The sequence below is a fragment of the Rhopalosiphum maidis genome, chromosome 2 (assembly GCF_003676215.2).
Source record: "Rhopalosiphum maidis isolate BTI-1 chromosome 2, ASM367621v3, whole genome shotgun sequence".
Lineage (NCBI taxonomy): Eukaryota > Metazoa > Arthropoda > Insecta > Hemiptera > Aphididae > Rhopalosiphum > Rhopalosiphum maidis.
In genome coordinates, this window is record NC_040878.1 from 25,300,555 (window position 1) to 25,325,983 (window position 25,429).

Genomic DNA, 25,429 nt, shown 5'->3' on the forward strand with positions numbered 1-25,429 from the left:
AACAATATTGGTCTGACTCAACTCCGATAACCCAAAAGTATTTACGGGACTCAATTCAATATCAGCTAAATTTTCAAATAAACAATCCATAGTTCTATAAAAATTAGTATTTTATAGGTAAACATTCAAAAATAAAACATACCGTTTTAAAATATTGGCTGAGCAGGTTTTCCAGCTGCTCGTTTTCATTTTTTCTAGAGTGCATTTGGTTTCGACGGTAATGTGTCTCTTGCGTAACATAAAATATGTACTTATATGAATAGTGAACAATTCGCTATTGCCATTTGACGAGACTCCGACGAAGCGGATTAGCGTGTTTAATATTTTAAATTGTAATATTCATATGTATATGTGCGTGTGTGTGTTTCACTCGTTAAATATTTAAATACACAATTCCAATAGCATAATCCTCGAGGGTATATCGACGGCAAATTCGTAATTCGTTTGAATTTAACTGCGGGAACGGCAACAGTAGTATAGAAAGGTCGGTAAACAAAATCAACAACATATTTCGATTAGTAATACATTTTTTTTATTATTATTATTTTACAATTATTAGCAGTACGATAATTTATTTTAACAAACTGTATAATAAGGCACGCGATGTGTTCACTATCGTGGAATAATTAATTTTTGCATATGTACCTAGCCATAACATTAACAATAATTGACAAAAACACTGCCATTGGCTATATTATGCATATTCAATAAAAATATTAATTTTTAGAAAAAATAAATGTTTAAATCTATTACAAATTGTTACGGTTTAACAAAACTAAAATTTATTATATGTTATTGTAAAAAAAAAAACAAGTTAAGTATATAAAATGTAAGCTCATATTAATTCCTAATTACACCACCTGTATTCTGTCCGAGTAATGTATAAATTAATTTTCACTCCATATTATTAGACAAATAAAATGTTTTGAGTAGATTTATTGAAACTATTTCAGTCCACTCAACTTTAGATTTGTAGGTTACTTTAATATAAAGCATTATCATAAACTTTTAATTAAATGTTGTCTGATACAGTTATGATAATTAGCACATTGTGCATACCTAAATATACAGGATATAACCAATTAACAAGAATATATACCTTGGAGCAATAATCCATTAAAGTTTTGATATTACTGTGGCTATAATAGACAACTATAACAGATTTTGTTTATAACACAAACTTAAAAAGCCCAGAGGGTGTATATAATGTATATTAAATTAAAAGAACATTATGTGCCAGACCATTTACAAAATTATGGTTTAGTCGCATTATGAAATTTAATTAAATTATACCAGTAATCAGTTAAAAAAAAAATACACCCACTCAACTCTAAAACAGTAATACAGTGTTGTAACTAGATATTTATTAAAACAATATAATATATTTAATGATAAATTAATAAATACTAATTAGTTAATACCTAATGTTAATACATAATCAACTTTTAAGTCTTTATTAATCTGCACAATACAGTAAGCTCACGCTGGAATATTATAGTAGTCCAAAAATATTAATTGAACTGTAAAATTTTAATGTTGAAATACCTACATTATTTTTAATAAAATATTAATACTTGATTTCAACTGTTTTTTGTATATAAAAAGTATTTTATAGTAAAAATAAAACTATGAACATTCTAACAAAATTAAAAACATGTATATTATATAAATATTAAATTTTTAACCATTTGATACAGTTATTGATCGGCTTTGAAATTTTCCTTTGTGTAAAAATTAGTGACCTATCTGTTAAGATTTCATCTTCCACTATAGCACTAAAGAATGTTGTTACTTTTTATTATTATCTTTTCATTTTATCCAAAATTGGAAGCACCATGTCAAAAGTTGGCCTTTTGCCCGGATCCTCGTTCATACATATTTTAATCAGTTTGGTGAGGTGAGGTGAAATATCAGATGGAATAGACACTCTTAAACCATCCAAAGCCACCTAAAAATATGATTGTTTTAGTAAAAAATATTTTAATTAAGAAATAACAAAAATTATACCTTCATCCCTATTTCCATTGGTGACAAATGAGAAAATGGAACTTCCCTAGTAGCTAATTCCCATAAAAGAACAGCAAAACTCCACATGTCACACGCTTCTGAATTAGTATCAATTCGCTTTTTTTGTAAAGCTGAAAATAACAAGTATACAGTTTTCATATATATTTTTACAACAATCTGGTATTATTAAAAATCTTATGAATGGTTTCAAACAAATAAATAAACTTAGATTTAAAATCCAAATATTTACCCTCAGGAGACATCCATCCAGGGTAATATACTCTTGCCTTTTCTTGGAATGAGAATTTAGCATCTGCCATATTTATCCGAGCTGTAAGATCCTCATCGATCTATGGATACAGATAATAAGCGCACATTAAATTGAATAATACAACAATTAAATTACTAATAAAATAACTAGTAAGTATACCATGATATGATGACTATTCAGATGAAATTGTGGTATGATCCTTTCCAGACTATGCAAAAATGCCATGGCCCTAGAAACATCCACTGCAAGTCTAAGTGCTAAGGCTGTGTCCACTGTAACTCTGGCTCCTTCGTGTAATAAAGTATAAAGCGATCCCCAAGGCATATACTGACTAATAACCACCAAGTTAGGAGGGGAGTTGCAACATCCTATCACTGGCAGCACATTAGGGTGCGAAAATATTCTACAATCAAAAGGATGATTGAACAAAAATTGATTAAAGACAAATGATCAATGAAATAATTTATTACCTAAGTTTTGGGAATTCTTCATTGAAATCTCTTGATATTCGAGGAGTACACTGTCGTACAGCCAATACTTTTGCGACGATGTCATTTTTCTGCCAATGACCACGCCATGTTTCTCCACTGGGTGATGTAGCCATTTTTGTGTGCAAGTAAAGATCACTCAAGTTTATTCCTTTATGCCGTGATAATGTAGCATCTCCTAAGCCATTTATAAAATAATTAAGTAATATTTAATTATTTATGTAAACTTACAATGATAGAATAAAATTATTAAATACATAAAACGAATGAAGCTTTGACGAATACAAAAGTAACAGATGGTCCACGAATACTTTATTAGCAAAATTAATATAGGTAAAAAAAAGTACAATACTAACATATTTTCAATTTATGATAGTATAGAAACATGTTATGCTAAAAAATCATAGCAAATTAACTTACGGCTTCTCGTTTTTAAACCCAACCAGCTTTGATCTTTGAAATTGATTTTAGTAAGATCTTGTCCGGATTGCAAAGCCAAATCTGTAATAAATATGTATTTGGTTTTTATTATTATTGGTCAAGACAATAAGAAAAGACAAAAGAAAATACTTTTATCATCACGTATGCAATACCTTTTAAATGTTTTAGAATTGGTCCTCTTCCCTTGTCTAGTGGAGTGTCTCCATCTTTGTTGGCCAAGGCAGCCAAAGCACCGTTTTCAATAAGTTCTTCAGCGATTGCTTCATAGCCCCAGAAGCAAGCATAGTGTAACGGAGTGTTACCGTGTTCATTAGTGAAATTAATGTCAGCACGGTTTTTCAACAACTAAATTACAAGGAAACACAATGTTTACTATTAAACAATGTCAATATAAACATAGAACTCGCAGAGATGAAACAAAAACGCTAGATATTCACCAGGTGAACGATTTCATGGTGACCGTGCGCTGCAGCCAAGTGCAGAGGCGTGTCATCGCCTCGATTCGTAGAGTTTATGCGGGCACCTCTCTGCACAAGCATCTCGACGATCTTCAGATGCCCCTCTTTAGCGGCCCAGTGCAATGGACTAAATCCATGATCGTCCCTGGAAAAATGTTAGGCGAAGGGTGAAAACGTCGGTTGACCAAAACATTCCGCCCACCTTATCGCGTTGATAGGTATAATTTAACTCACCCGTGGTTCATGTCGTGTTCGGTGTCGTCGAGCCAGACCCGCACTTGCATGGCGACGCCTTCTCGGCACCACTGGAATATATCTTCCATCGCGTATATCAACGAAACCACTGGACACGAGGACGAAAATCACACCACGAAATTGGCCTAGATAGGTGCGACTCGCCAGGCGGATGCTGGAGATCCTACGCACTGTGACTGTATTAGTGTGTTACTGCGACGTCTACGCGGACAAACACTCCAAATTTGGCAATACCAAAATAAACAGTATTATCTCGGCAGCTGTTTAAATTGAAAACACTGATAACGGCTCCATAAATTATGAAAACAATCTTTTATCTATGTATTAGCTGCACCCACGATTATAATTATTTATAATGCAGCTGTGTACGCTGAATGCTGATTACGATATTGCTCTGCTGATAAAGCAGCCAGCAGCAGGTTTAGGAGTTATAGGGACAGGTCGGCTGTCCGTCCGTCGCCAATAACTCATAAATTCCTTCCTTACACGTATAAATAGTACGATTGTCGGATTGTGTGAAAATTTACACTATTTACAGTCGTAGTGCGATTACGACTAACGTCTTCGTGTGCCGCCGCCGCGCCGCTCATGTGCGTTCAAAGTTTAAAAATATTAAATCATTTCTGTATTCAATATTGTAATATTAATAATACTCATGTCACGGATCACGACTTTTATTAATGATTTCCATCGTTTCGATTATCTGGTCTAAACTACCGTCTTTGATTTATATTTTATGGCCACATCGCCTTGTCTAATGTCTATCTTCTATTAAACACGTCGACATTATCCATTAATTTTTTGCTGATCAGGTAACTACAAATTACTGCCGGTCCGCAGAAAATTATATTATTATTTGGTATTTATAATTTTAACTTTATTATTGTTAAAACTTGGATAATCAGCCAAAGTTTTTCAGTGTCTAACATGATTCATTCAAAAACGTATAAAAAAAGGTAATGTTTTTCTTTTAAAACGTGTCCAATGTCAGAGTAATGTACTAAAAGGTATTCATATTATTTATTTTATATTCACGAGCAAATGCCTTTTTTACAAGAATATAATAACTATTATATCATTTCTGACAAGTATAAAATATTATTATATCATAATTAATATTAATTTAATAGTTTAATTAATTGTAAAGCCTGAAATCAAAACATGTAAGGAAATACAAATATATAATTTATTTGGTATAAATCTTATTCGCCAAAGCAAAAAATCTTGAAAAAAAGTTTCATTTCGTTTGAAAGTTTTGGAATAATAATTAATTAATTTATATAGTGTTTTGAAAAAAATATCATATTAGTGAATAGTTATATTCTTAGAGAGTAAATTAGACAAATTATAATATAGTAGTTACTTACTTGACGTCTTATGATAGATTTATGTACAATATTTTTTTCTATTTGTTTATTAATTGTTCACTACATATTATGTAATCTAGATCAATGCCATTGGGATACCTAATTAAATACCTTTATTAATTTATTAATACTAATTGGCTATTGACTGTTACATACTTAAAACAAACTATTTTAATTATGTTCATGTATCATATATAATTAAATAATTAATAATCTAATTTTAAAGCATGAGAAAAATAAATTCTGTTCCTTCTATATAATAATCATTTTATCTTTTATATGTAATTTTGTGTAATGATAACTTTACTAATATTAATATTAATATTATAAATGAAGTGGTAAATAGTTGTATCTAAGTACTATGATTTGTTAGTTTATTATTGTATTACATAGTAATTATTACAATTTTTTTATGGTTTAAAGATCACTTTAAATAAATTGGGATATGTCTTAATTATAAATAGAGCATCCCTTATAGTTGGTTAAAAATTTAAAAAAAAAAGATAGGTATGATCCAAGTAGGTTTTATTTAAACATATTTAATTTATATAAGTACAATTTGTATAAATACTTTTCACGTTGTATTGAATACAATAGAAGAAAAGTCTTTTTAAAACTGTTTATTGTTTGTACTACCATCAATTTGTTATTATTTTTTATTTATTTTTGTTGATTTATTAGTGTTATTTTTTAAACTATTAGCATCAGTATTCCCCTCCCAAAAAATGAAGATAATTTTGGTACCTAATATGTAACTGTTATTTATAAATAATCTATATTTTTAACTATAATTAAATTATAAATTTATATATAATATAAACTGTTTCAAATGGGTTTTTATGCAAAAATAATTAAAAACTAAGCAATAATAATATTATAGCCATCATTCTATATTAACTTTATCTTAGTTGTTAATGATTATTTAATAAATATACTGAACTCAACTATACAATCAACCTAAATTTAAAAACTATTAATTTACATGTTACATAATAATACTGTTATGATTTTATGAAGCGTTGTATTATTACTGTTGATAAAGTAGTTGTTTTTGAAGTGGAGACCTTGGAAATTTAATTTATTTAACAATATATTAATTATTGTAATTTCTGTTTTATAGTGTACAAGAACAATTTTTCACTTTTCGTCAACATGACCAAAATTAAAAGTGATTCTGAAGACATGAATGTTTCTAAACCAACCATATCAGTCGCATTAACTATGGTTTCTATTCCATTGTCAATGATTTTATGGATTAGCAATATTTTGTTCCGAAAATTTTATGGCGATAATGTAAATGAACTAGATGGTAAACTCATTAATTTAAAAATATAAAAATTTATAGTATTAGATGTTTTGTGTTTTTATTTTCATTTTAAAAGAAATATTTTATCACAACTACAAAATTTCTAATTATTTTATTAAAAAAAAATGTAAAGATATTTGTTTTTTTTTTATTATAATTTATTCTTATTCAAAGTAACTTGAAGATCAATTAACTCAATTAAATTAATTTTATTTATTATATATTTATACAATTTTTAGAAGGACTCTCGCCTCTCCGGTGGTTTATATCCACTTTCATTCCATTATTTATTGCTGTATGGGGCTATACCAAACGTAGTTTAAGTCTAAGCGGAGCACTATTAGGTTAGTATTTCTATTAAACACTTTATGCAGTCTAAACTCTAAATCAATAAATATTGAAACAATGCCATTTATATTTTTTATTATAATCCAGGTGTGATTGTTGGTTTTGTATTAACATTGAGCAGCTATGGATTTCTGGCTTGTTTGCTAACATTTTTTGTTACATCTTCCAGAGCGACAAAATTTCGAAGCAAATCTAAAAAACAATTGGAACCTGACTTTAAAGAAGGTAGAAATATAGAATATATCGATAATGTTTATGATTAATACTTTTATAAAATAATTTTAGGTGGTCAAAGAAACTGGATACAGGTACTGTGTAATGGAGGCATGGCTACTCAACTTGCACTCTTGTACATTTTAGATGTTGGATGTGGTGAACTACCTGTTGATTTTAATCGTTATTATCGGCCTTCTTGGTTATCCATTGGTATTCTTGGTAAGACTTAATATTTGTAACCCTATTGGATAACTTATTAAAAATTTAAGTATAATTTTATTTATTGTTTAGGTGCTTTTTCCAGTTGCAATGGTGATACTTGGGCCTCAGAATTAGCAACAGTCTTGGATACAGGCTTACCCATATTGATAACAACTGGTAAACCAGTTCCCAAAGGTAATTTTTTTAGACCTAGTAATTTTACTATATAGAATATATTACTCTTATAATCTAATATTGATTTGTATTTTAGAAAAATTGTTGTATTATTTGTAGAATTTATGTTCTAGGTACAAACGGAGGTGTGTCGGTCATTGGATTGATTGTCAGTCTATTAGGTGGCATGGTTGTTGGATTAGCAAATTATGCAATGCTTATTTATACAATTGACGCTGACATGTTGGCCAGAAGTCCTGCTCAATGGCCAATAATTGTAGCTGGGGGTTTTGCAGGACTAATTGGTAGTGTTGTAGATTCAGTATTAGGTGCCACCTTACAATACAGTGGTAATTATATTTTTATTCTTATTGTATTATTTAACAAATATAATTATTCTTCATCGTTATTAAACAACTGTATTGACACATTTCTGAATATTTTCTTACTTATTCCATCATCGTTTTTTACTATTTAAATATCTTAAGTAAAAAATGATGAAATTAGTTTTATTTTGATAATTTTTTTTTTAATTTTAGATTTATTAAACTGATACTTGTTTACTATCTTAATTTATAAAATATTTTCATCATAAAAATTATTTTTAAAGGCTTATTTGTGTAATAGCTGAGAATAGTATATTATGGTTATTTAAAATTCTTCAACCAATTTCAAATAAGTTATATATTTAAAACTTTAAGGTTTAAAATGATAATTAATACATAAATTACCTTATTTTATTCAGGTTTTAATCGAAAAACAGGAACAATAGTAGAACACCCTGGCAAAGACATTGTGCACATATCTGGGAGAAGAATTTTGGATAATCACAGTGTCAATTTGATATCAAGTGTGATAATGGGAATCTTAACCCCAAAAATTGCGTACTTAGTTTGGCCATAAACATAAATATGATCACTTGTGACTTTTATTTAATTGTGACTATTTATTCCATTCGAATAGCTAGATTTAAACATTTGTTGGATTTGTATATTGTTTTATTTTCATTAGAGTTGAAATTAGACTGATTGAAATATTTTATTGTAAATATTAAATTGCAATTTTTATATCATATACTTTTTTTATACATACATAAATATTTGTTTTAGTATGTTTTTTTTTTTTTATCCGTAAAATGTATATTTTTTTTTATTGTTAAATTATTGTATAATTATTTTTATTTGTTTAATTTGAATTAATGCAAAATATCATGGTTAAAGTTAACACATACATATCAAACCCTCAAATAAGTTGTTACTTAATTATTACTAAATTTAAAAATATATTTGAATAATATTACTTATATTTGTTTTTGTAATATTTTATGCATACTTGAAAATACCCGTGAAAAAAAAAATATAAGATAGTCAAGAACTACATTTTCATTAAACTATATGAACTAAAAATATTAATACAATTTTTTTTTTTTGTGTGTGTTACAGCGATGAATAGCATTTAGTAAGTTACTTTTTTATACTTTAAATTATTATATAAGCCAACCTAAAATAAAAGTATTGAATTCTGAAAATATAAATCACATGTTGTTCTGACATTATATTAAAATGTTGATTTTTATTTTCATAACTTGTTGATAAAACCACTATTGAATTCTATTTTGTTTTTAAAAATTTTAATTTTAATACTTTTTCTATAGTTTTATAGTGTTGTAAAATCTGTATTTCAGTGATAATATTGTGTTTTGATGATATATATAAACACATTATGTTACACATTTATTTTATTTTTTTTCAACTATAAATTCAAAACAATAAATATGTATTTTAATCTTGAAAATTTAAAGTAAGAATATAATTAAAGTTAAATGGCAAATAAATCATAACAATAAAATATTTATACAAGCAAATACATAATATTGTATGTCAACAGACATCAGACTTATTAAATAACTAAGTTTAAAATAAATGAATATAGGATAACACAATATTTAATCAAATGAACGAGTATATGCACATAACTCACTACAATTTTGTTCATGGAGAAATCTTTAATTTAAATTTAAAAGTAATAAATGCATATACAAATAAAAACAGAATGTTTTCTGTTTTTTTTTTGTTTTTTAAACAGAAAAAACACTCATAGCATTTTCTGACAAACCAGCCATTGTTCGTCTACCATTTATGATTAGCCCAGGTAAGGGACATAGATCCAAAAAGTTTTCAGTAACATGGAAATTGTGAACATTATTGCCTGCATTGATATTGAATACTTTGATGGTGCTTGATCTTTCATCAAAACAACACGCTAACATATCTTCGTTGTATCCACCGTTTGGTGGAACTAAACACGAGCGAGATAATTGCGTAGACTTATCTCCACCTGAAAGTATTACAAGTATAATTAATTATATAAAATACAAATACATTATAAACAATTATTAAAAACACACGATAAATAGTTATTACGATAATACTTTATACAATTTTGTCAAAACTAACCATAAAATGTGACCACTGGATTTAATAAAGGACCTTCTGGATTAAAATCAGCCAATTTAGACACAATATGTCTAACAGACTTGTTGGGACCACACGGTTTAGCGGATGACAGGAGTAGATTAGATTGACTATCATAATAAGAACTAGTCCAGAGTCCTTTTAATGGCAATTCCACCTCTCTATATACATTAAGTTCTTGTCCAGGGTCTTGTTCAAGCACAGACAAGAAATCCATTCTAGTCTTAAAAATTCCACCATTGAGGAATGATCGAGATGATGACGGTGGGAGTGGATTAAGAGAAACACAACCAGGTTTTCGAATCTGTTCAAAGTTGAACAATTTCATATACCTACGGTCAATATAAAATACAGACCCCATTTGACCACCCGCAACCAACACGTTAGTATTATCACCAGCCCAACAACATGACCACAATGGTTCAGAAACTGTAAATTTAGACATAATCAATAAAAAATTATATTGAGACAATATTACAAAACTTAATATAATTACCATCTACAGAGGAAACCACCGTGTTAATACTTAAATCTGTTAGATTTATGGTTTTATCCAAACCAACAGAAGCCAAAAGATTATGTTCAAATGGGTGAAACGCCATATCACGAATTTGTTTTTTATGTGCAAAAATACATTCTTTAGAAGGTTCCAGTATTGCTCCGTTCATTTTTCTGATTACGTGTGACTTAAATAATGTTGTATCAGAATGTTGTGACACCACCTGATGATAATTTAATTTGATGATAATTTAAAAAAAAAATGAATTAATTCTATTAATTAACACTTACCATCATCATATTATTTTTATTAAATGCCATAACCCTACAGCCTAGGTTTTTGCAAATATTAATTTTTTTTATGCATTGCCGTACTGTAGTTGGACCACTAGTTGACGCTTTATTTTGTAACTCTGCATTCACTATAGTTTTTAATCTTTTTACTTCGTTATCTAAATATGTAGCTTTCACTTTCCATCTTTCTGCTTCCAAATGCATTAAATTTTTTGCCCGATTTTCCTAAGAAAAAACAAAACAAGAACAATAATTAATATATATTAAAATTATTTAATAATCCGAACCAAATATGTTTAGAGCAAAATAATTGTTGTATCAGTAATAAATATATTTTATTAATTCTTACTTGTTCCACTTTAAGTTCAAGAGCAGTTATCTCTGCAGTATCAACTGCTACTAGATTTCTAGTATATAAAACTCTAATATCTTTTAAACTCGCTTTAGTGTTACATGTTGGACATCTTCTTGCATCCCTATTACATCCAACCTAATAAAAGAAAATATAAAACATATAATCATGTTTAAAAAAACCATTGCTTAATATTTACTTTAATCCATCTTTGTAAACAATTTTCTCCAAAAATATGACCGCATTTCAAACATGCTGGTTTATGAGATCCAGTATTAGTCAAAGTATCTAAACATATTGAACAGGCAAATGCTTCATCTGGATTATCTATAAAATAAATATGTAAATATTAATATTTTAAATAAATATAATTAATATAATATATTAATTATTTAATAACAAAACAAAAATAAAAAAAAATAACAATTTTTATTGAAAACTTATGTAATTTATAATTTACCGCTAATAGTTTGTAATGTAGTGGCTGCATCTTCTAAAGTACGTTTTAAAGATGTTGCTGCAGATCTTGTTGGAGATGTTGGTGGAGATGTAGCTGGAGATCCCACTGGAGATGGTTCTAAAGATCCCATTCTAGATGATTCTGGAGATGTTTCTGGAGATGATGCTAGAGAATCCATTGGAGATTCTGTAGGAAATCCTGCTGGAGATCCTGCTGGAGGATCTATAGGAAATCCTATTAGAGATTCTTCTGAAGAATCTTCTGAAGATTCTGTAAATCTTCCAGGTCTTGGAGTTGTTCGAGTACTTGACATCAATATTACACTTGATGAACGAGAATCCTGAAAAAAATTAATTATTATGATGATTAACAAACAATAATAAATTGTATAGTAATAGTGAAATACTAATAGTTCAATTTTATGATAAAAAAAACAAGTTAAAAATTGTTGATTTTTTAAATTAAATTTAAGAAAAAAATAATACAATATAATTTATTATTTTTAAACAAACTTAAGAGAATGCCATACTTGCATGTCTTTCTCTGTCTTACTAACATACATTATAACAAATTTTCATTCAGCAGAATACATTTTGTGACATTAGCTTTAATATCAGAGTAAATTTACTTATTATTAGATTTAAAGGTAAGAATATTATCTAGACAAAGACATATGATTTTATTGATATTATCATTTTAAATTTGTAATATTTTACATAGCTATAACTCATTTAAAAATAATAATATCAATAAAAACATATGTCATTGTCTAGATAATATTCTTAGCTTTAAATTTAATAATAGGTAAATTTACTCTGATATTAAAGCTAACATCACAAAAAATATTCTGTTGAACGAAAATTTGTTACGATGTATGTTAGTAAGACAGAGAAATATATGTGGGTATGGCGTCTTCTTAATGAAATTGTATTAGCTAGAGTATGCCTGTACCTATAGAAAGTTCTAACAAACAATTAAAAAACTACATTTAATATATTTTGCCAATAATATTATGTTTAATATAAAACATAAAACTTACAATTGAATCTGAACTACTTTCATCATATTGAACAGCATCTATTGGATCAACTGGATGAACTAAATGTACAGGATCTACTGGATCTATTGGATCATTGACTTCATTTTGTGGAGGTGGATCAGAGCCAAACATAGGTGAATTAATTCTGGGACCTGCAGCTACATTTTCTGGTACATCTATACCATAATAATAGAGATCATAATGGTAAGAATAATTTTTTTAATGTAAAACATATAACATTAAAATATTAACTATTTTTACCATTTGATACATGTACATTATCTCTTGCAAAAAAAGCTGAATATAAATTATCTACTTCCATAACTTCGTCATTTGTTACCCATCTTGATCTTGATGGACTACCCATATTTTTATCTCTGTAAATCATACAAACAATACACTTTTGAATATTTAAAACTTGAAGTAGATTGTCAATATAAATCATATTCAACCTAAGATCCTTATTTATTACATAAAATTGCATATAATGTATTTTTGAGATTTTCAAGTTTCTGTAAAAACAACTATACTCCGGCCACTGAGAAAGCGCTACTCCTTCGCACATACAAATGATTGAGCTTTGCGGATTCGTACCTAAATTTCTCCCACTCTACCACTACGGCAGCCAGTGTTTTGGAGGGCTTAGAGGTGGGAATGCGCGAGAACAGACAAATTTTAGTCGCCGCCCAGAAGCATTCTCTCAGTGACTGGAGTATAATGAAGAATATTGTATTATATTTATTAAATTTTCAAGCTACGGCAATAAAAAATTACTATTTTCAACTGCCTACTAAATATTTTTTAAACGTTCATATCTTGACAAATTTAAATAAAATTTTAATTTCAGACACTAATAAAAATAATTGTGCATATATATTTAAGATACATATAAATTTCTATAAAAATAATTTGTGTTATAACATGTGAATATCTAATATTGTAAAAAATTGAACTTCAATCACTCATCAAAAAATATATGTGGCCTAAAATTATACTTTATTTAAATTCTAACAAAAAAAATCTTATGAATATGTATAATATTTTCAAGATTCTTAAAAAATTATAAATTTTATTAATTTTTATGAACATCTTTTTATGATTTTTGATGAATTAAAAAAGATAAAAGTTTGAAATTTGAAGATTTATTAAAAAAAAATGTAATTTCACTACTTTTTAATAACTATAAAAACAATTTATGAAAAACTTAATTACCTATAAAATTAATAATAAAAATTAGACTAATTCCAAGTTGTATACATATTTAGAAAATGCTAAAACAAATATTTGGTGTCAATAATTGAACAAGAATAATTCCGTTGGTATAATGAAGGACACATCAAACAAAATTTACTGGAAAAATTGTATAGAGTACTTATTGCATATAAGAGATATTTAGAAAACTATTATATTTTCAAAATTGAACATTAACTTAAGTAAATAAATGTATAAACATTAAATATAAATAGATACACATAATATTATGTAAATAGTATTATTGCCAATTAATAATTATGCTACTGATTGATGTCTATAACAAAAAATTAAATCTTTATTTATAATTTTTCTATCCATCTGTTATGAAAGACCATTTTAATAAAAAATATATCATTAGATTTCTTGAGATTCTATGTTTATAGCTTATTTTTGCAGCTCCTATAGATTCCTATAAAATAGCAAAATGAAAAATCATAGAAAAATTAATTTTAACCTGTGACAATACAGCTAGCATATACATATATATTTGGTAAAAAATTCAAATTTCTACTATAATTTATTTTTGAATTACACACAACAGCAAAAAATCTATTTTGTTTAAATTTGTTTTAAAAATTACCCATTTTTTACATATATGAATATTAAAAAAAAGGTAGAAAAGTGGGTACCGCTATACTTTATATTAAGTGTCAAGTAAGTTATTGTTATGGGTATATTAAATTTGAATTTAATGATAGATCATTGTATATAAAAATGATTCTATGCGAAGATGGTCTACCAATCTAAATCACTAACTATATTTCATGAAATGTTTTTTGATTTAGCTATTAGTCATTTATTTATTACTTAATATTTTTGTAAATGTTGCATTTATTGTATTATTAGAATTTAATCATTATAAAATATACATTATTTATAGTTTTATTCTATATTTTATCAACTTATATAACTCAAAATTTAATATTTTTTAGTAAATACCGTAAAACAATGAAAATGGTTTCATCATATAATATTAAATTTCCAAACCTTAGCTATAAAAATTAAAGACTTTTACAATACTTGTAGTTTGTAATTTTCAAAATTTTTACAATTTTAAACTTCATATGTATATAATAAAAAATTGTGATTTTAATAATTTAATACAGCTATTAGAGTAATTTATATGGCACCTTGTATTAAATTTTCAAGAATTTTGACCCATCCAACATTTTGTTATTGGTAATTATAGAAAATATAACAAACAAAATCAAAAATGTCTTATATCTATAAAAAGCTCAAAATGTTCTAAATATTTTTTAAATTATGCCATCTGTAAAACGTAATAATAAAATTATTTGGTGAAAATTTCAAGTATATACAGTTATTCATTTTTGAATCACTATACAAAACAAAAATTGTTAAGGGAGAAATAGTTATTATACTGCAGATGAATATATAATTCCATTAAAATTTAAACTTTAAATAGTCATAAAAAATTTAATTTACCTTCCAGTAGAAATTTTTTTTTTTATTTATTTAATATGTTTGCAAAATATAAAGAACTTTGTACAGTTATTGCCTCATAGATTGATGTGACGGCACAATTACAAAAAACCAGGAGTTCTCTGTACTAGAATGTTATTACTGAAAATATATCAATAAACCAATAATTGTCACAAAACATTTTTAAACTGATTTTACATTATTAATTTAAAATAAAATATTTTGGTAATATTCTTTCATTTCAAAACAAAAAGTAGAAATTGTATTAATTAATAATAATAAGACATTTATAGGTATACACACCCCGATTAGTTTGGGCAACACCTATTGAAAAGCAACGCCACAGCCATATCAATCTATCTGGCAATGACATATTATAAATTCAAATCTTAGGTATAAAAAGTTTTATGAATTTCTAACTATAAAATAATTTGTAATTTTCAAGATATTTTTTTTTTTTTTCAACATAATTTTGATAAAATTCTTATTTAAATACATGGAAATATCAATTGTTTTTATGACCAAGTAAATATATCCATAATATTTGTATACTATTCTATTTTAGTATAAATAGAATATTTTCAGTGGCGTCATTTCAATTTTTTTTTTAATACGCATGCTGTATAGAGCAGTCCACTTTAAGCGCGAGCAACTATCAATTATTCAGGCCAATCAATTTATAAAATGGGCCAAATAACTGCAATATTGAATTTTAAATACGCAAATGTATAACTTGCGCGGTCCAAATGACGCCCCTGAATATTTTCAATAAAAATTGACACGGATATAAAAGTCTCAGTGTATTTTTGAATAATATTTTATAATTAAAGTTGCTCATTATTTGTTTTACTTGAATAGTATTGTTATTTTTAATATTATTATTTAAATAAAATAAAATTATACACAGATATTATGTGTCATTTTATTTTATTTTGATTATTAAACCAACTTAATGGTGTCAGACCAAGTACAAAAAAAAGTTACATTTGAATATTAGTATTTTAATACCTACATATTATTTTAATTACTTTTAAAAAATTTCAAAATCATATTTTGAAAAATACTAATTAATTTGTCAATTAATTGGTATTTAAAAATAAACAAATATTAAAAATACATTCAATAAAAAAAAAAAAAAATGTAAAATCATTATAGATTGAGACTTTCAAGTCCACTTTCTAAATAAGTTATATAAATACACACTTTGTTTCCAAGAGTCCAAATCAGCACTATATATCAATTGGAAACTGTTTATTACGGCAAACTTTACAATAGTTAGTAATATTTAAAGTTGTAATTTTGGTTGTACATTTAACATCACACGATACAAAATGCATGACAGATCAATCTACTCAATTTCTGTAGCAGTGAATATTTTATTTTCTATTGAAAATCTTACACTCACGCTCAATGGCGCCGAACTCACGTCATGTGAAGTAATCACTTCACTTCTTAAATGGGTGGGTGGATATAATTAAGTTTTAAGGATAAATGAGTTAATAAAATTAAAAAAGATGTTAAATAAATTATAATTGATGCTTGATGATTGCATGAAACATAGAAGTTAGAAATCAAAAAAACAACAATTTTAGGTTTCGTTTCAAAAAAGTCAGTTCAGTGCTACTACTCATACTGATCAATACAACAATTACATTAAATTTGATTTAACATCAAAACACATAGGTACGAAAGTAAAAAACTCAACATAAAAATTATAGATTGCTGGGTGGTCATGAGGTGGTAAGTAAGGGGGAGTGTTAAGAGGTGTAATCGAGTTCAAAATGGCGACTTAAATCGAAGTTATTTTGGATTATTAAATCGTACTAAACACAAAATTCCTGCGTTGCACTTCTGATTTTTTTCAAATCAGTTCATAGTCACATACTTACATTGGACTTTTTTCTGGATAAGCGAAGAGAACCACTACTGATCATCCGACTGAATCGAATTGACTCGACGCCGGTCCATAGAAAACACGTTTCAGAAAAGTAAATAATGTCGTTCCTTGATCAATGCCAGACGCTTTACAAGAATGTGCTAAGTAGTTACTCAGCGGCTGTTGACAGGACACAGGTGGCAGTGAAAAGAGTTATAAAGAATGGATATCTTAACTCGAGACACCCACTAAACAATAGTCATACACTGCTAAGTGTCAACTGGGGTCCTACTCCCTACTGGCCTACTGTGGTACTGTCCCTAGTGGGCTAGCCACTATAGACCTGATGGATGATTCCCGAATCCCGATCGATGTTCAAAACAAAATAGTAAATACAAATATATTACAACATTAAACACTATTTATAATGATAAACGAGCGTTGCGCAGAAGCCGGAGAAAATTGTCAGGATGCCGACGAAAATATAAACAAAAATAATAATATTATTGCATGGCGACCACGAGTTAAAACTCGAAATGCTGTAGTGGTTCCACTGATTGAACAATATTAGTATGTTACCTACACCAGTCGATCATCATGAAGACATGAAATAATGGTTGACGCCTGTGAATTATATATTGTATTAACATTTTGATAAGGTGTTAAGATAAGAAGCACATGCATTTAGTCCTAATTGTGTGTAAATTTTGTGTTAAAACTTAAAAGTTTTTCGGTAAATTGAAGTCTTTTTTTTATTTTACTCAATCAACTTCAATTCTACTGTATCAAAATGATGTCACAGAGTGGTGCTCCGATTTTAGTATTGAATGCTAATACAAAAAGGAAGTTTGGACATAAAGTTCAATTGGAGAACATTGCCGCTGGTAAATAAGCTCATTGTCATGTTTTTCTGTCCATACTTGCAAATTCTACTAAATTCGTGTTACTATAATATAATAATATAATTCTATAACTCATTTATGTTTAATAAATATTACTATTACTATTAAATTTGTTATATTTGTATTAACATTAAAAAAAATGATCAATTAATCTCACATATGCCCTATTTAACAAGTCAATATACAGTTTTAATTAAAAAAAACATGGTCAACAATATTTTCACCCAATATAATTTCATGTGAATCAAAAGTATTTGATCATTCAATTTTACTAAGTATTAATCTGAACATTTTGGCTATATTAATGAGGCAGCTAGCAACTACTACACACTATAATGTTCCTATAAAATATATCAATTTAATCCATTAAAAGAATAGATATTGCTGTCTATTATATAAAAAAAAAAAATGACTTGAAAATATATGTTATACTTTCTAACTGTATCGCCCATGTTTAATAGAACATGACGTGTAATATATTATGATTTATATTTTGTGCCATTTTGGAGCATCCGTTTTACAATTTTTTCATTGTTTAAAATTTGAATTACTTTAACATTAAATTGTAGGATACTGCAAATATTTTAAATTATGTCTATTTTAAAATATGATTTGGTTTTAATAGCATACTAAAAGCATTAATGATTATACATATCTTTTTATTGTTAAAAAATTGTATGCCTTAGGTGCAATAAAATAAATATATGATATTATACTTTTTTAATCATTATTATTTTGATAATTTATAAATATATTTAAATATTTTTTTATAGTTTTTATAAACTACTTAAGTTCCATTAACTTGATTTCAATCATTATATCATGCTTAAATATGAATTTTGACTTATAATTCACAAGAATGCTTAAAAATACATATTTAAAACAATTGGAATTAATTAAATTAATTTAGTATTAAAGCTTATAATATTATAATTTTTTTTTTTTTTTAAATACTAGTTTTTTTTTCTTGCATCTTAGAATCGTAATGTAATTCAAATTTACATACTACTAATTATTCTAATGTTAGTCAGTTTAAATTTTTAGTTATTTCATTATATATTTGTACTAACTAAAAAATCAATTTCTATTTCAGGCAAAGCAATTGCTGATGTGGTACGTACGTGTATTGGACCCAGAGCTATGCTTAAAATGTTGATGGACCCAATGGGTGGAATCGTAATGACTAATGATGGAAATGCTATTTTACGAGAAATCACAGTTCAACACCCTGCTGCTAAGTCATTTATTGAAATTGCACGTACTCAGGATGAAGAAGTTGGGGATGGTACAACATCAGTTGTTGTACTTGCAGGTGAAATTCTTGGCGTTGCAGAACAATTTTTAGAACAAAAACTTCATCCCACTGTCATAATCAGAGCCTATCGTCAAGCTTTAGAAGACATGTTGGACTTCTTAGATAAGGAATATAGTATGCCATTATCTTTAGATGACGAACCTAAATTAATTGAAGTAATTAAATCTTGTGTTGGGACCAAGTTCATTGGTCGCTGGTCAGATTTGGCATGTAGTATTGCTTTGAATGCTGTTAAAACAGTTAGTATTAAAGATGAAGGTCGTACTGAAATCGATATAAAGAGGTATGCTAAAGTTGAAAAAGTACCAGGTGGAGCAATTGAAGATTCCCAGGTATTGAATGGTATTATGTTGAACAAAGATGTAACACATCCAAAAATGAGAAGGTTTATAAAAAACCCCAGAATCGTTCTTTTAGATTGTTCTTTGGAATTCAAAAAAGGAGAAAGTCAAACAGAAGTTGAAATTGTCAAAGAAACTGACTTTACACGATTATTACAGATTGAAGAAGAGTATATACAACAAATATGTTCTGATATTATTGCACTAAAACCAGACTTGGTTTGTACAGAAAAGGGAGTTTCTGATTTAGCACAACATTTCTTGTTAAAGGCCAACATATCAGTGTTAAGACGTTTGAGAAAATCTGACAATAATCGTGTTGCAAGAGCTTGTAATGCCACTATTGTTACACGTACAGATGAATTACGGGAGTGTCATGTTGGAACTGGTGCTGGTCAATTTGAAATTAAAAAGATTGGTGATGAATATTTTACTTTCATTACTGAATGTGTTAATCCAAAAGCTTGCACTATTTTACTTAGAGGACCAAGCAAAGACATATTGAATGAAGTTGAACGTAATTTACAAGATGCTTTACATGTAGCTAAAAATATTATGCTAAACCCGAAATTAGTATCAGGTGGTGGCTCTATTGAAATGGCTATATCACAGTCATTAGTTAAAAAAAGTGCTGAAATAGCTGGCGTAACTCAATGGCCATACAAAGCTGTTGCCCAAGCATTAGAAGTTATTCCACGTACACTTTTGCAGAACTGTGGTGTCAGCACAATAAGAACAATGACATCTTTAAGAGCCAAACATGCAGTAAGCGGTAACGAGAGTTGGGGAATAAACGGTGAAACCGGTGAAATGGCTGATATGAAAGACCTAAAAGTTTGGGAACCAATTGTTGTAAAGTCTCAAGTTTACAAAACTGCAATTGAAACTGCTATATTGTTGGTGCGCATTGATGATATTGTGTCAGGTACGAAAAAGAAGGGTGATGATGGACAACCAAAAACTCCAGCTCAACCTACTGAAGAGTCCATGAAAGAATAATTTTTAATTTACTTTAGTTTTTTATAATTATTATTACTCACAAATTCCTAAAATATAATCTAAATAAACACTATTAATATTATTAATATTTTGATGTCAATTTTTTTGACGGTTTTAACAAATTCTGCTTAAACTTTTTTTTTATTTAATAAAAATAATTTTTACTATTTTGTGGTTTTATTTTAGAACTATTTTTCTAGCAGTAATTATTAGTTTTTAGTGTTAAAAGATGCTAATTAGTCAATTATAAAATAAAAATAAAAAAACAAAATTAATAATTATTAATATTGAATATTTAATACACAATTTTAGTTAAATCATGATAAGATTAAAATTGTTTAACAAATTTAATTTCTCCAGAGTTCCTAAAAAACAATGGTTGTTTAATTTAGTATGATTAGGGCTTGAATCAAATCTCTTAATTAATTTGGAATATAGATGACAATATACTGTATTATTATAACACTAATCAACAACTACTCAAAATGGAAATTAGTAGTTGGTATTTCTTATAGATTTAATCTTTACTAGATAATTCATTAATATTTAAATTGAACATTCCAAAATTATGTAAATTCTTCAACTCAAAAAGGGAATTGCGATAAAAAAAATTGTCTGGCTACACATGAACATAAACAAAAATAAAAAAAATATAAATATGTAAATATTAACGGGTCATTTTTCATTATCATACTGTAGTCATTATACTAATGTATATTATACTTAAATATATATATATTTGAAAAATTTAAATAAAAATAATCCTCATCCATCACTTCTCCATAACAAAGTCATTTTACCACAACTGAGTATACAAAAAAATATTAATAGGTTAATCTCAAGCCTCCCAAATTCAAGGCCTATTGACTGTTTATACTGTTAGAAGATATAAGGTTATTTTTACAGTAATAAGTATGGAAATTTAATTCTGATTGAATGGCAATAAGATTCAAGGTTTTTATACAATTAAATTTTCAAAACATCCATTTTGTTGATCATATTTTTTAAAAGTTAAAAAAAATTTTTAACTGGTTAGATCTAATAACTTTTGAATTTCTAAGAACAATAGTTATGTTACCTAGCAAAACGCAAAATGTATGATTTAATCAATTTCAATTAAACCTCTAATTTTTTTATTCATAATAGTTCAAGAAAAATTAATTGTTTTCGTTTCAATAATAAAATAATTATTTCAGCCTGACATTAATACTTATACATAACTAATTAATTCAAAAAATGTATACTTCCAATATCTACAGGACACTTCTAAGTAACAAAAAAAATCTCAAGAATTTAAAAATAATAAAGTCTTTTGTAATTTGTATATTTAAAAATTAAATTTTGAATAATGGCATTATTGAAGAAAAAAGATAAACATGCTTGACAAAACGCCCTATGGATTAAGTTTTATTGTAAACATTTATTCAGACATAAAAAATGAAAGCATATATACTTCAGGTTTTCAGACATCAATAAATCACAGCAATAGGACGGTACAAGCATTGACACATAGTATTATACCTAGCTATTGCCTATTAGCAGTGTTAAGCTTATCTAAATAAATTTTATTTAATCTAGATAAAATCTGATAAATAGAGAATATTCATTTATATAATTATCTAAAATAAAAATCACTATTATCTAGATAGATTTATCCAGATAATTTAATTTATTCAATGGACTTTTTTTGTATATTATTTTCAATTATACCAGTTTATTTTTAATGAGGAATGAGAATACCTAAATAGTTAATACATATTTATATTTTTGGATTACGGCATAGTTTGATCATTATATAACTTAGTATAACTATAGCTACGATTATATTATTATTATTATTATTGCTTAAAAGTTTTAATTTTATTCATATTCTCACTCCCAGTCTCAGAGGTTAGTCGTAAGTCCAATGGCGCCGATCTATATTTCATGTTATAAGGAAAAAATGCTGGTGTTAGACCCACCTACTAAAAAAATGTTTAGTTAGTTAAGTTCGAATAGTACTATATTTATTTCTAACTCTATTCATACAAGATATTACATAACAAACTATTTTTGATTATCACCCACCAACCCATAAACATTTCTGGGGAATTTTCCCCAGTTCATACCCGTGTTCGGCGCTACTGTTAGTACATATACCAAATTTGAATATTGACAAAACTGGATATTTTAACGAAAAATAACGATTATAGGTATAGTTATCTATTTTGTTTTAAGTTATTATAAAAATATTATTTAAAGACACCAATTCGTGTATTATTATTTAACACTAACTGAGAAGTATTCAAAATATTATGTAGATTAGTTTTAAGCTGTTTATGCCATAAACTTATTAACACCTGCAGTGGCGACTCGTCAGGAGTCTTTGAGAAAGCGACTCGCCATAAAAAAAAGTAGTAAAGCAATAAAAAATTTTGAAGAAAATTGAAGTATAATTTAATATTTTTATCTATTTTAAAAATAATTATAATGGTTTTCGATATTAATATTGATTATTGATAATATTACGAGTAAAATATTTTGTATTATATTTTTACATTAATAATGAGAAGACGGGTGTCATTCAATAATAATACGGGCGAAAAATACCGATAACAACAACTAATTACTAAGTTATGCGATGCCAATGGCAGAAACTTTGAATGAGTCTAGTCTCTGTGTACTGAACAACATCTATACAATCTACCCCGCCATCGGCCTTATCGTGCATATAAAATTTGTATAAGTACACAATTGAGTCTCTCGAACGGCAGACTCCTGAATAAATTTAAATGTCTGGCTAATAATAATATTACAATATAATAATTCTGTATATAATCTATGGATATGGATCTATCATATTAATCTATCATCTATGGCAATCATCAATCTTCGCTATTTGTCGGAGACGATTGTTGGTTGTATTTTAACGGAGAAAAAAAATAGACGTACAAATCGTTAAACCGTAATTTAATATATTATATAATATTTTACACGCATATGCCGTTCTGTTCAGCTTATTTTTATGAAATATCTCTATATCTTCAATTCGAAACGCGGTAAAGACAGACGAGGAAAGGTGTTCCTAGGTCAGCGATGTGGTTACTGAACGTGTGGACATTAAATATGACACAACTAAGTTCCACAAAAAAAATCGATATTTACGTGAGTTTGATTTTCTATACTTTTGAAGCTTTAATTTACTTTTTTAGACATAAAATAAATACATACTTATTGCACCGGACAATCTGCTACCCACCGGGTGACGTATACATATGCATATTTTATTCCCCAATGCGCAATGCATAAAAAACGTGAGACCGAAAATACATAATCGTCATATTAATATATTACCAGACCCATTTAATATAATGATTTATATTTATTTTAATTGGCCGAGTACCCGACTAATGTAAATTTTTTTTATCCCTAACAAAAATAAAAAGTTTTCCGAAAAGACGCATTAATATTTTTTTATAATTGTCTGAATTTTGAATTTTCAAGACATTGGATATCCATTTCATATTTCTGTGATAACTGTTTCTGCTCAACCGATTTTTGTTTTTTTGTAATAATTTAAAAACGAATAACTGTAGTTAATGTTTGCATTTCTTAAACATATTATAATTTTCAAAATATTTTAACTATACACTTATAGGATAAAATAACAATATCATAATACCATAAATAGATTATTATATATATATATATTAATATCGCAAATTATCTGAGCATATTAACATTAGAACTTATTGATTATTTTAAAATCAATAAAAATAGTATCAGTAGGTATGTATTATTTCTAAGCAGGACGGTACCGAAACGCCAATGATATAGTCACATGTGTATACAACGAGTCGAATGTGAATAACTGCTTGTATTTAGAAATTAATTTTATTGATTTTGTAAGTCTTTCTTTATTATACGTAGATCATAATCTATTAACTATTTAGTATGTAATATTAATTGAATGATTAAACTTTAAAATATTTTTAAAATTATTAATCATTTAGTTCAGCCAAACCGGAAACTGCTGTATAGCTACTATAGTAGGTGACTACAATACTACATGTAGACTAGGTTAAGTATGTCACTATAACGAATTTGTACAATTTGAATTCAATTTTCTATGTATAATACATTAATGCATTGTGTACAATGTAAAATTATGCTGGTCAAAGATGGTCTTATTTTTAGTGAGAAATTTTACCAGACAAGTATTAAAATAATAAAATTATAATTTAAAAAAAAATTCAGGATAATATACAATCATTATGATTTTACGTATGAAATTAATTAGATACCAAAAGTTTCGTATGCAAGACAGCTGAAATATAAAAATAAATCCTATAATATCACAAGAGTTCTATAAAAAAAACATATGATCTGTCATATTATTATAATATATATATTATATATTATTATGATCCATGGCAAACGAAAATCGTCGTCATTTGTAGGAGACGATTAACAATTCTAATAATTTTATTGAACAGTCGTCAAACAACAGCCTTCAGTACATGACAAGTACTCTCATTTTCATAAAATATTTCAATAATTCCATTCCGAAGTGTAAAGAAAACAAATGAAGAAACAAACTAGCTGTTTCTTCGGTGACGGTGCACGTTTGAACTTTAATATGGCACAGCTTGATTTCGCCGAAAAGCGTCG

The 25,429-nt window shown here is 27.2% G+C and overlaps 4 protein-coding genes across 5 annotated transcripts; 2 read left to right on the forward strand and 2 right to left on the reverse strand.

Moving 5' to 3' along the window:
- Positions 1-1,121: 1,121 nt before the first annotated feature.
- Positions 1,122-4,151, reverse strand: LOC113551346 (integrin-linked protein kinase). The gene is made up of 9 exons (XM_026953540.1): positions 3,900-4,151; positions 3,645-3,810; positions 3,360-3,552; positions 3,187-3,267; positions 2,749-2,944; positions 2,438-2,681; positions 2,258-2,357; positions 2,008-2,138; positions 1,122-1,948 (listed from the first exon to the last, which is right to left on the reverse strand). The coding sequence occupies exons 1-9, from the start codon at positions 3,986-3,988 to the stop codon at positions 1,802-1,804; spliced, it is 1,347 nt and encodes a 448-aa protein (XP_026809341.1). The 5' UTR covers positions 3,989-4,151; the 3' UTR covers positions 1,122-1,801.
- Positions 4,152-4,309: 158 nt separating this feature from the next.
- LOC113553075 (transmembrane protein 19) lies at positions 4,310-8,835 on the forward strand. Its single transcript, XM_026956214.1, has 8 exons — positions 4,310-4,732; positions 6,408-6,596; positions 6,833-6,937; positions 7,029-7,166; positions 7,227-7,376; positions 7,449-7,553; positions 7,667-7,882; positions 8,278-8,835. The coding sequence occupies exons 2-8, from the start codon at positions 6,440-6,442 to the stop codon at positions 8,433-8,435; spliced, it is 1,029 nt and encodes a 342-aa protein (XP_026812015.1). The 5' UTR covers positions 4,310-4,732; positions 6,408-6,439; the 3' UTR covers positions 8,436-8,835.
- A 550-nt stretch (positions 8,836-9,385) lies between these two features.
- LOC113552199 (E3 ubiquitin-protein ligase RFWD3-like) lies at positions 9,386-17,653 on the reverse strand. 2 transcript variants are annotated; one of them, XM_026954946.1, is made up of 10 exons: positions 17,236-17,653; positions 12,911-13,026; positions 12,650-12,825; positions 11,611-11,950; positions 11,350-11,477; positions 11,148-11,288; positions 10,796-11,023; positions 10,503-10,728; positions 9,989-10,435; positions 9,389-9,869 (listed from the first exon to the last, which is right to left on the reverse strand). In XM_026954946.1, exons 2-10 carry the CDS (start codon positions 13,014-13,016, stop codon positions 9,610-9,612), a joined length of 2,052 nt encoding a protein of 683 aa, XP_026810747.1. In that variant the 5' UTR covers positions 13,017-13,026; positions 17,236-17,653; the 3' UTR covers positions 9,389-9,609. The 2 variants fall into 2 exon arrangements, with proteins under 2 accessions (XP_026810746.1, XP_026810747.1); XM_026954945.1 differs by lacking the exon at positions 17,236-17,653 and having other exon boundaries at positions 9,386-9,869; positions 12,911-13,037.
- Positions 17,654-17,877: 224 nt separating this feature from the next.
- LOC113551692 (T-complex protein 1 subunit gamma-like) lies at positions 17,878-20,867 on the forward strand. The gene is made up of 2 exons (XM_026954088.1): positions 17,878-18,106; positions 19,218-20,867. Exons 1-2 carry the CDS (start codon positions 18,013-18,015, stop codon positions 20,777-20,779), a joined length of 1,656 nt encoding a protein of 551 aa, XP_026809889.1. The 5' UTR covers positions 17,878-18,012; the 3' UTR covers positions 20,780-20,867.
- Positions 20,868-25,429: the final 4,562 nt, after the last annotated feature.

Bases quoted from the DNA above. Each gene is read 5' to 3' on its own strand.
- LOC113551692 (XM_026954088.1), top strand. From the start codon at position 18,013: ATGATGTCACAGAGTGGTGCTCCGATTTTAGTATTGAATGCTAATACA. The intron at 18,107-19,217 runs GTAAATAAGCTC...TTTCTATTTCAG, and splicing joins ATTGGAGAACATTGCCGCTG to GCAAAGCAATTGCTGATGTG.
- LOC113553075 (XM_026956214.1), top strand. From the start codon at position 6,440: ATGACCAAAATTAAAAGTGATTCTGAAGACATGAATGTTTCTAAACCA. The intron at 6,938-7,028 runs GTTAGTATTTCT...ATTATAATCCAG, and splicing joins TCTAAGCGGAGCACTATTAG to GTGTGATTGTTGGTTTTGTA. The intron at 7,377-7,448 runs GTAAGACTTAAT...TTTATTGTTTAG, and splicing joins GTTATCCATTGGTATTCTTG to GTGCTTTTTCCAGTTGCAAT.
- LOC113552199 (XM_026954945.1), bottom strand. From the start codon at position 13,037: ATGATTTACAGAGATAAAAATATGGGTAGTCCATCAAGATCAAGATGG. The intron at 11,951-12,649 runs GTAAGTTTTATG...AATTTTTTTCAG, and splicing joins AAAGTAGTTCAGATTCAATT to GATTCTCGTTCATCAAGTGT. The intron at 10,436-10,502 runs GTAATTATATTA...CTAAATTTACAG, and splicing joins GGTGGTTTCCTCTGTAGATG to TTTCTGAACCATTGTGGTCA.
- LOC113551346 (XM_026953540.1), bottom strand. From the start codon at position 3,988: ATGGAAGATATATTCCAGTGGTGCCGAGAAGGCGTCGCCATGCAAGTG. The intron at 3,268-3,359 runs GTATTGCATACG...TATTTATTACAG, and splicing joins AATTCTAAAACATTTAAAAG to ATTTGGCTTTGCAATCCGGA. The intron at 2,682-2,748 runs GTAATAAATTAT...TTTTGATTGTAG, and splicing joins GAAGAATTCCCAAAACTTAG to AATATTTTCGCACCCTAATG.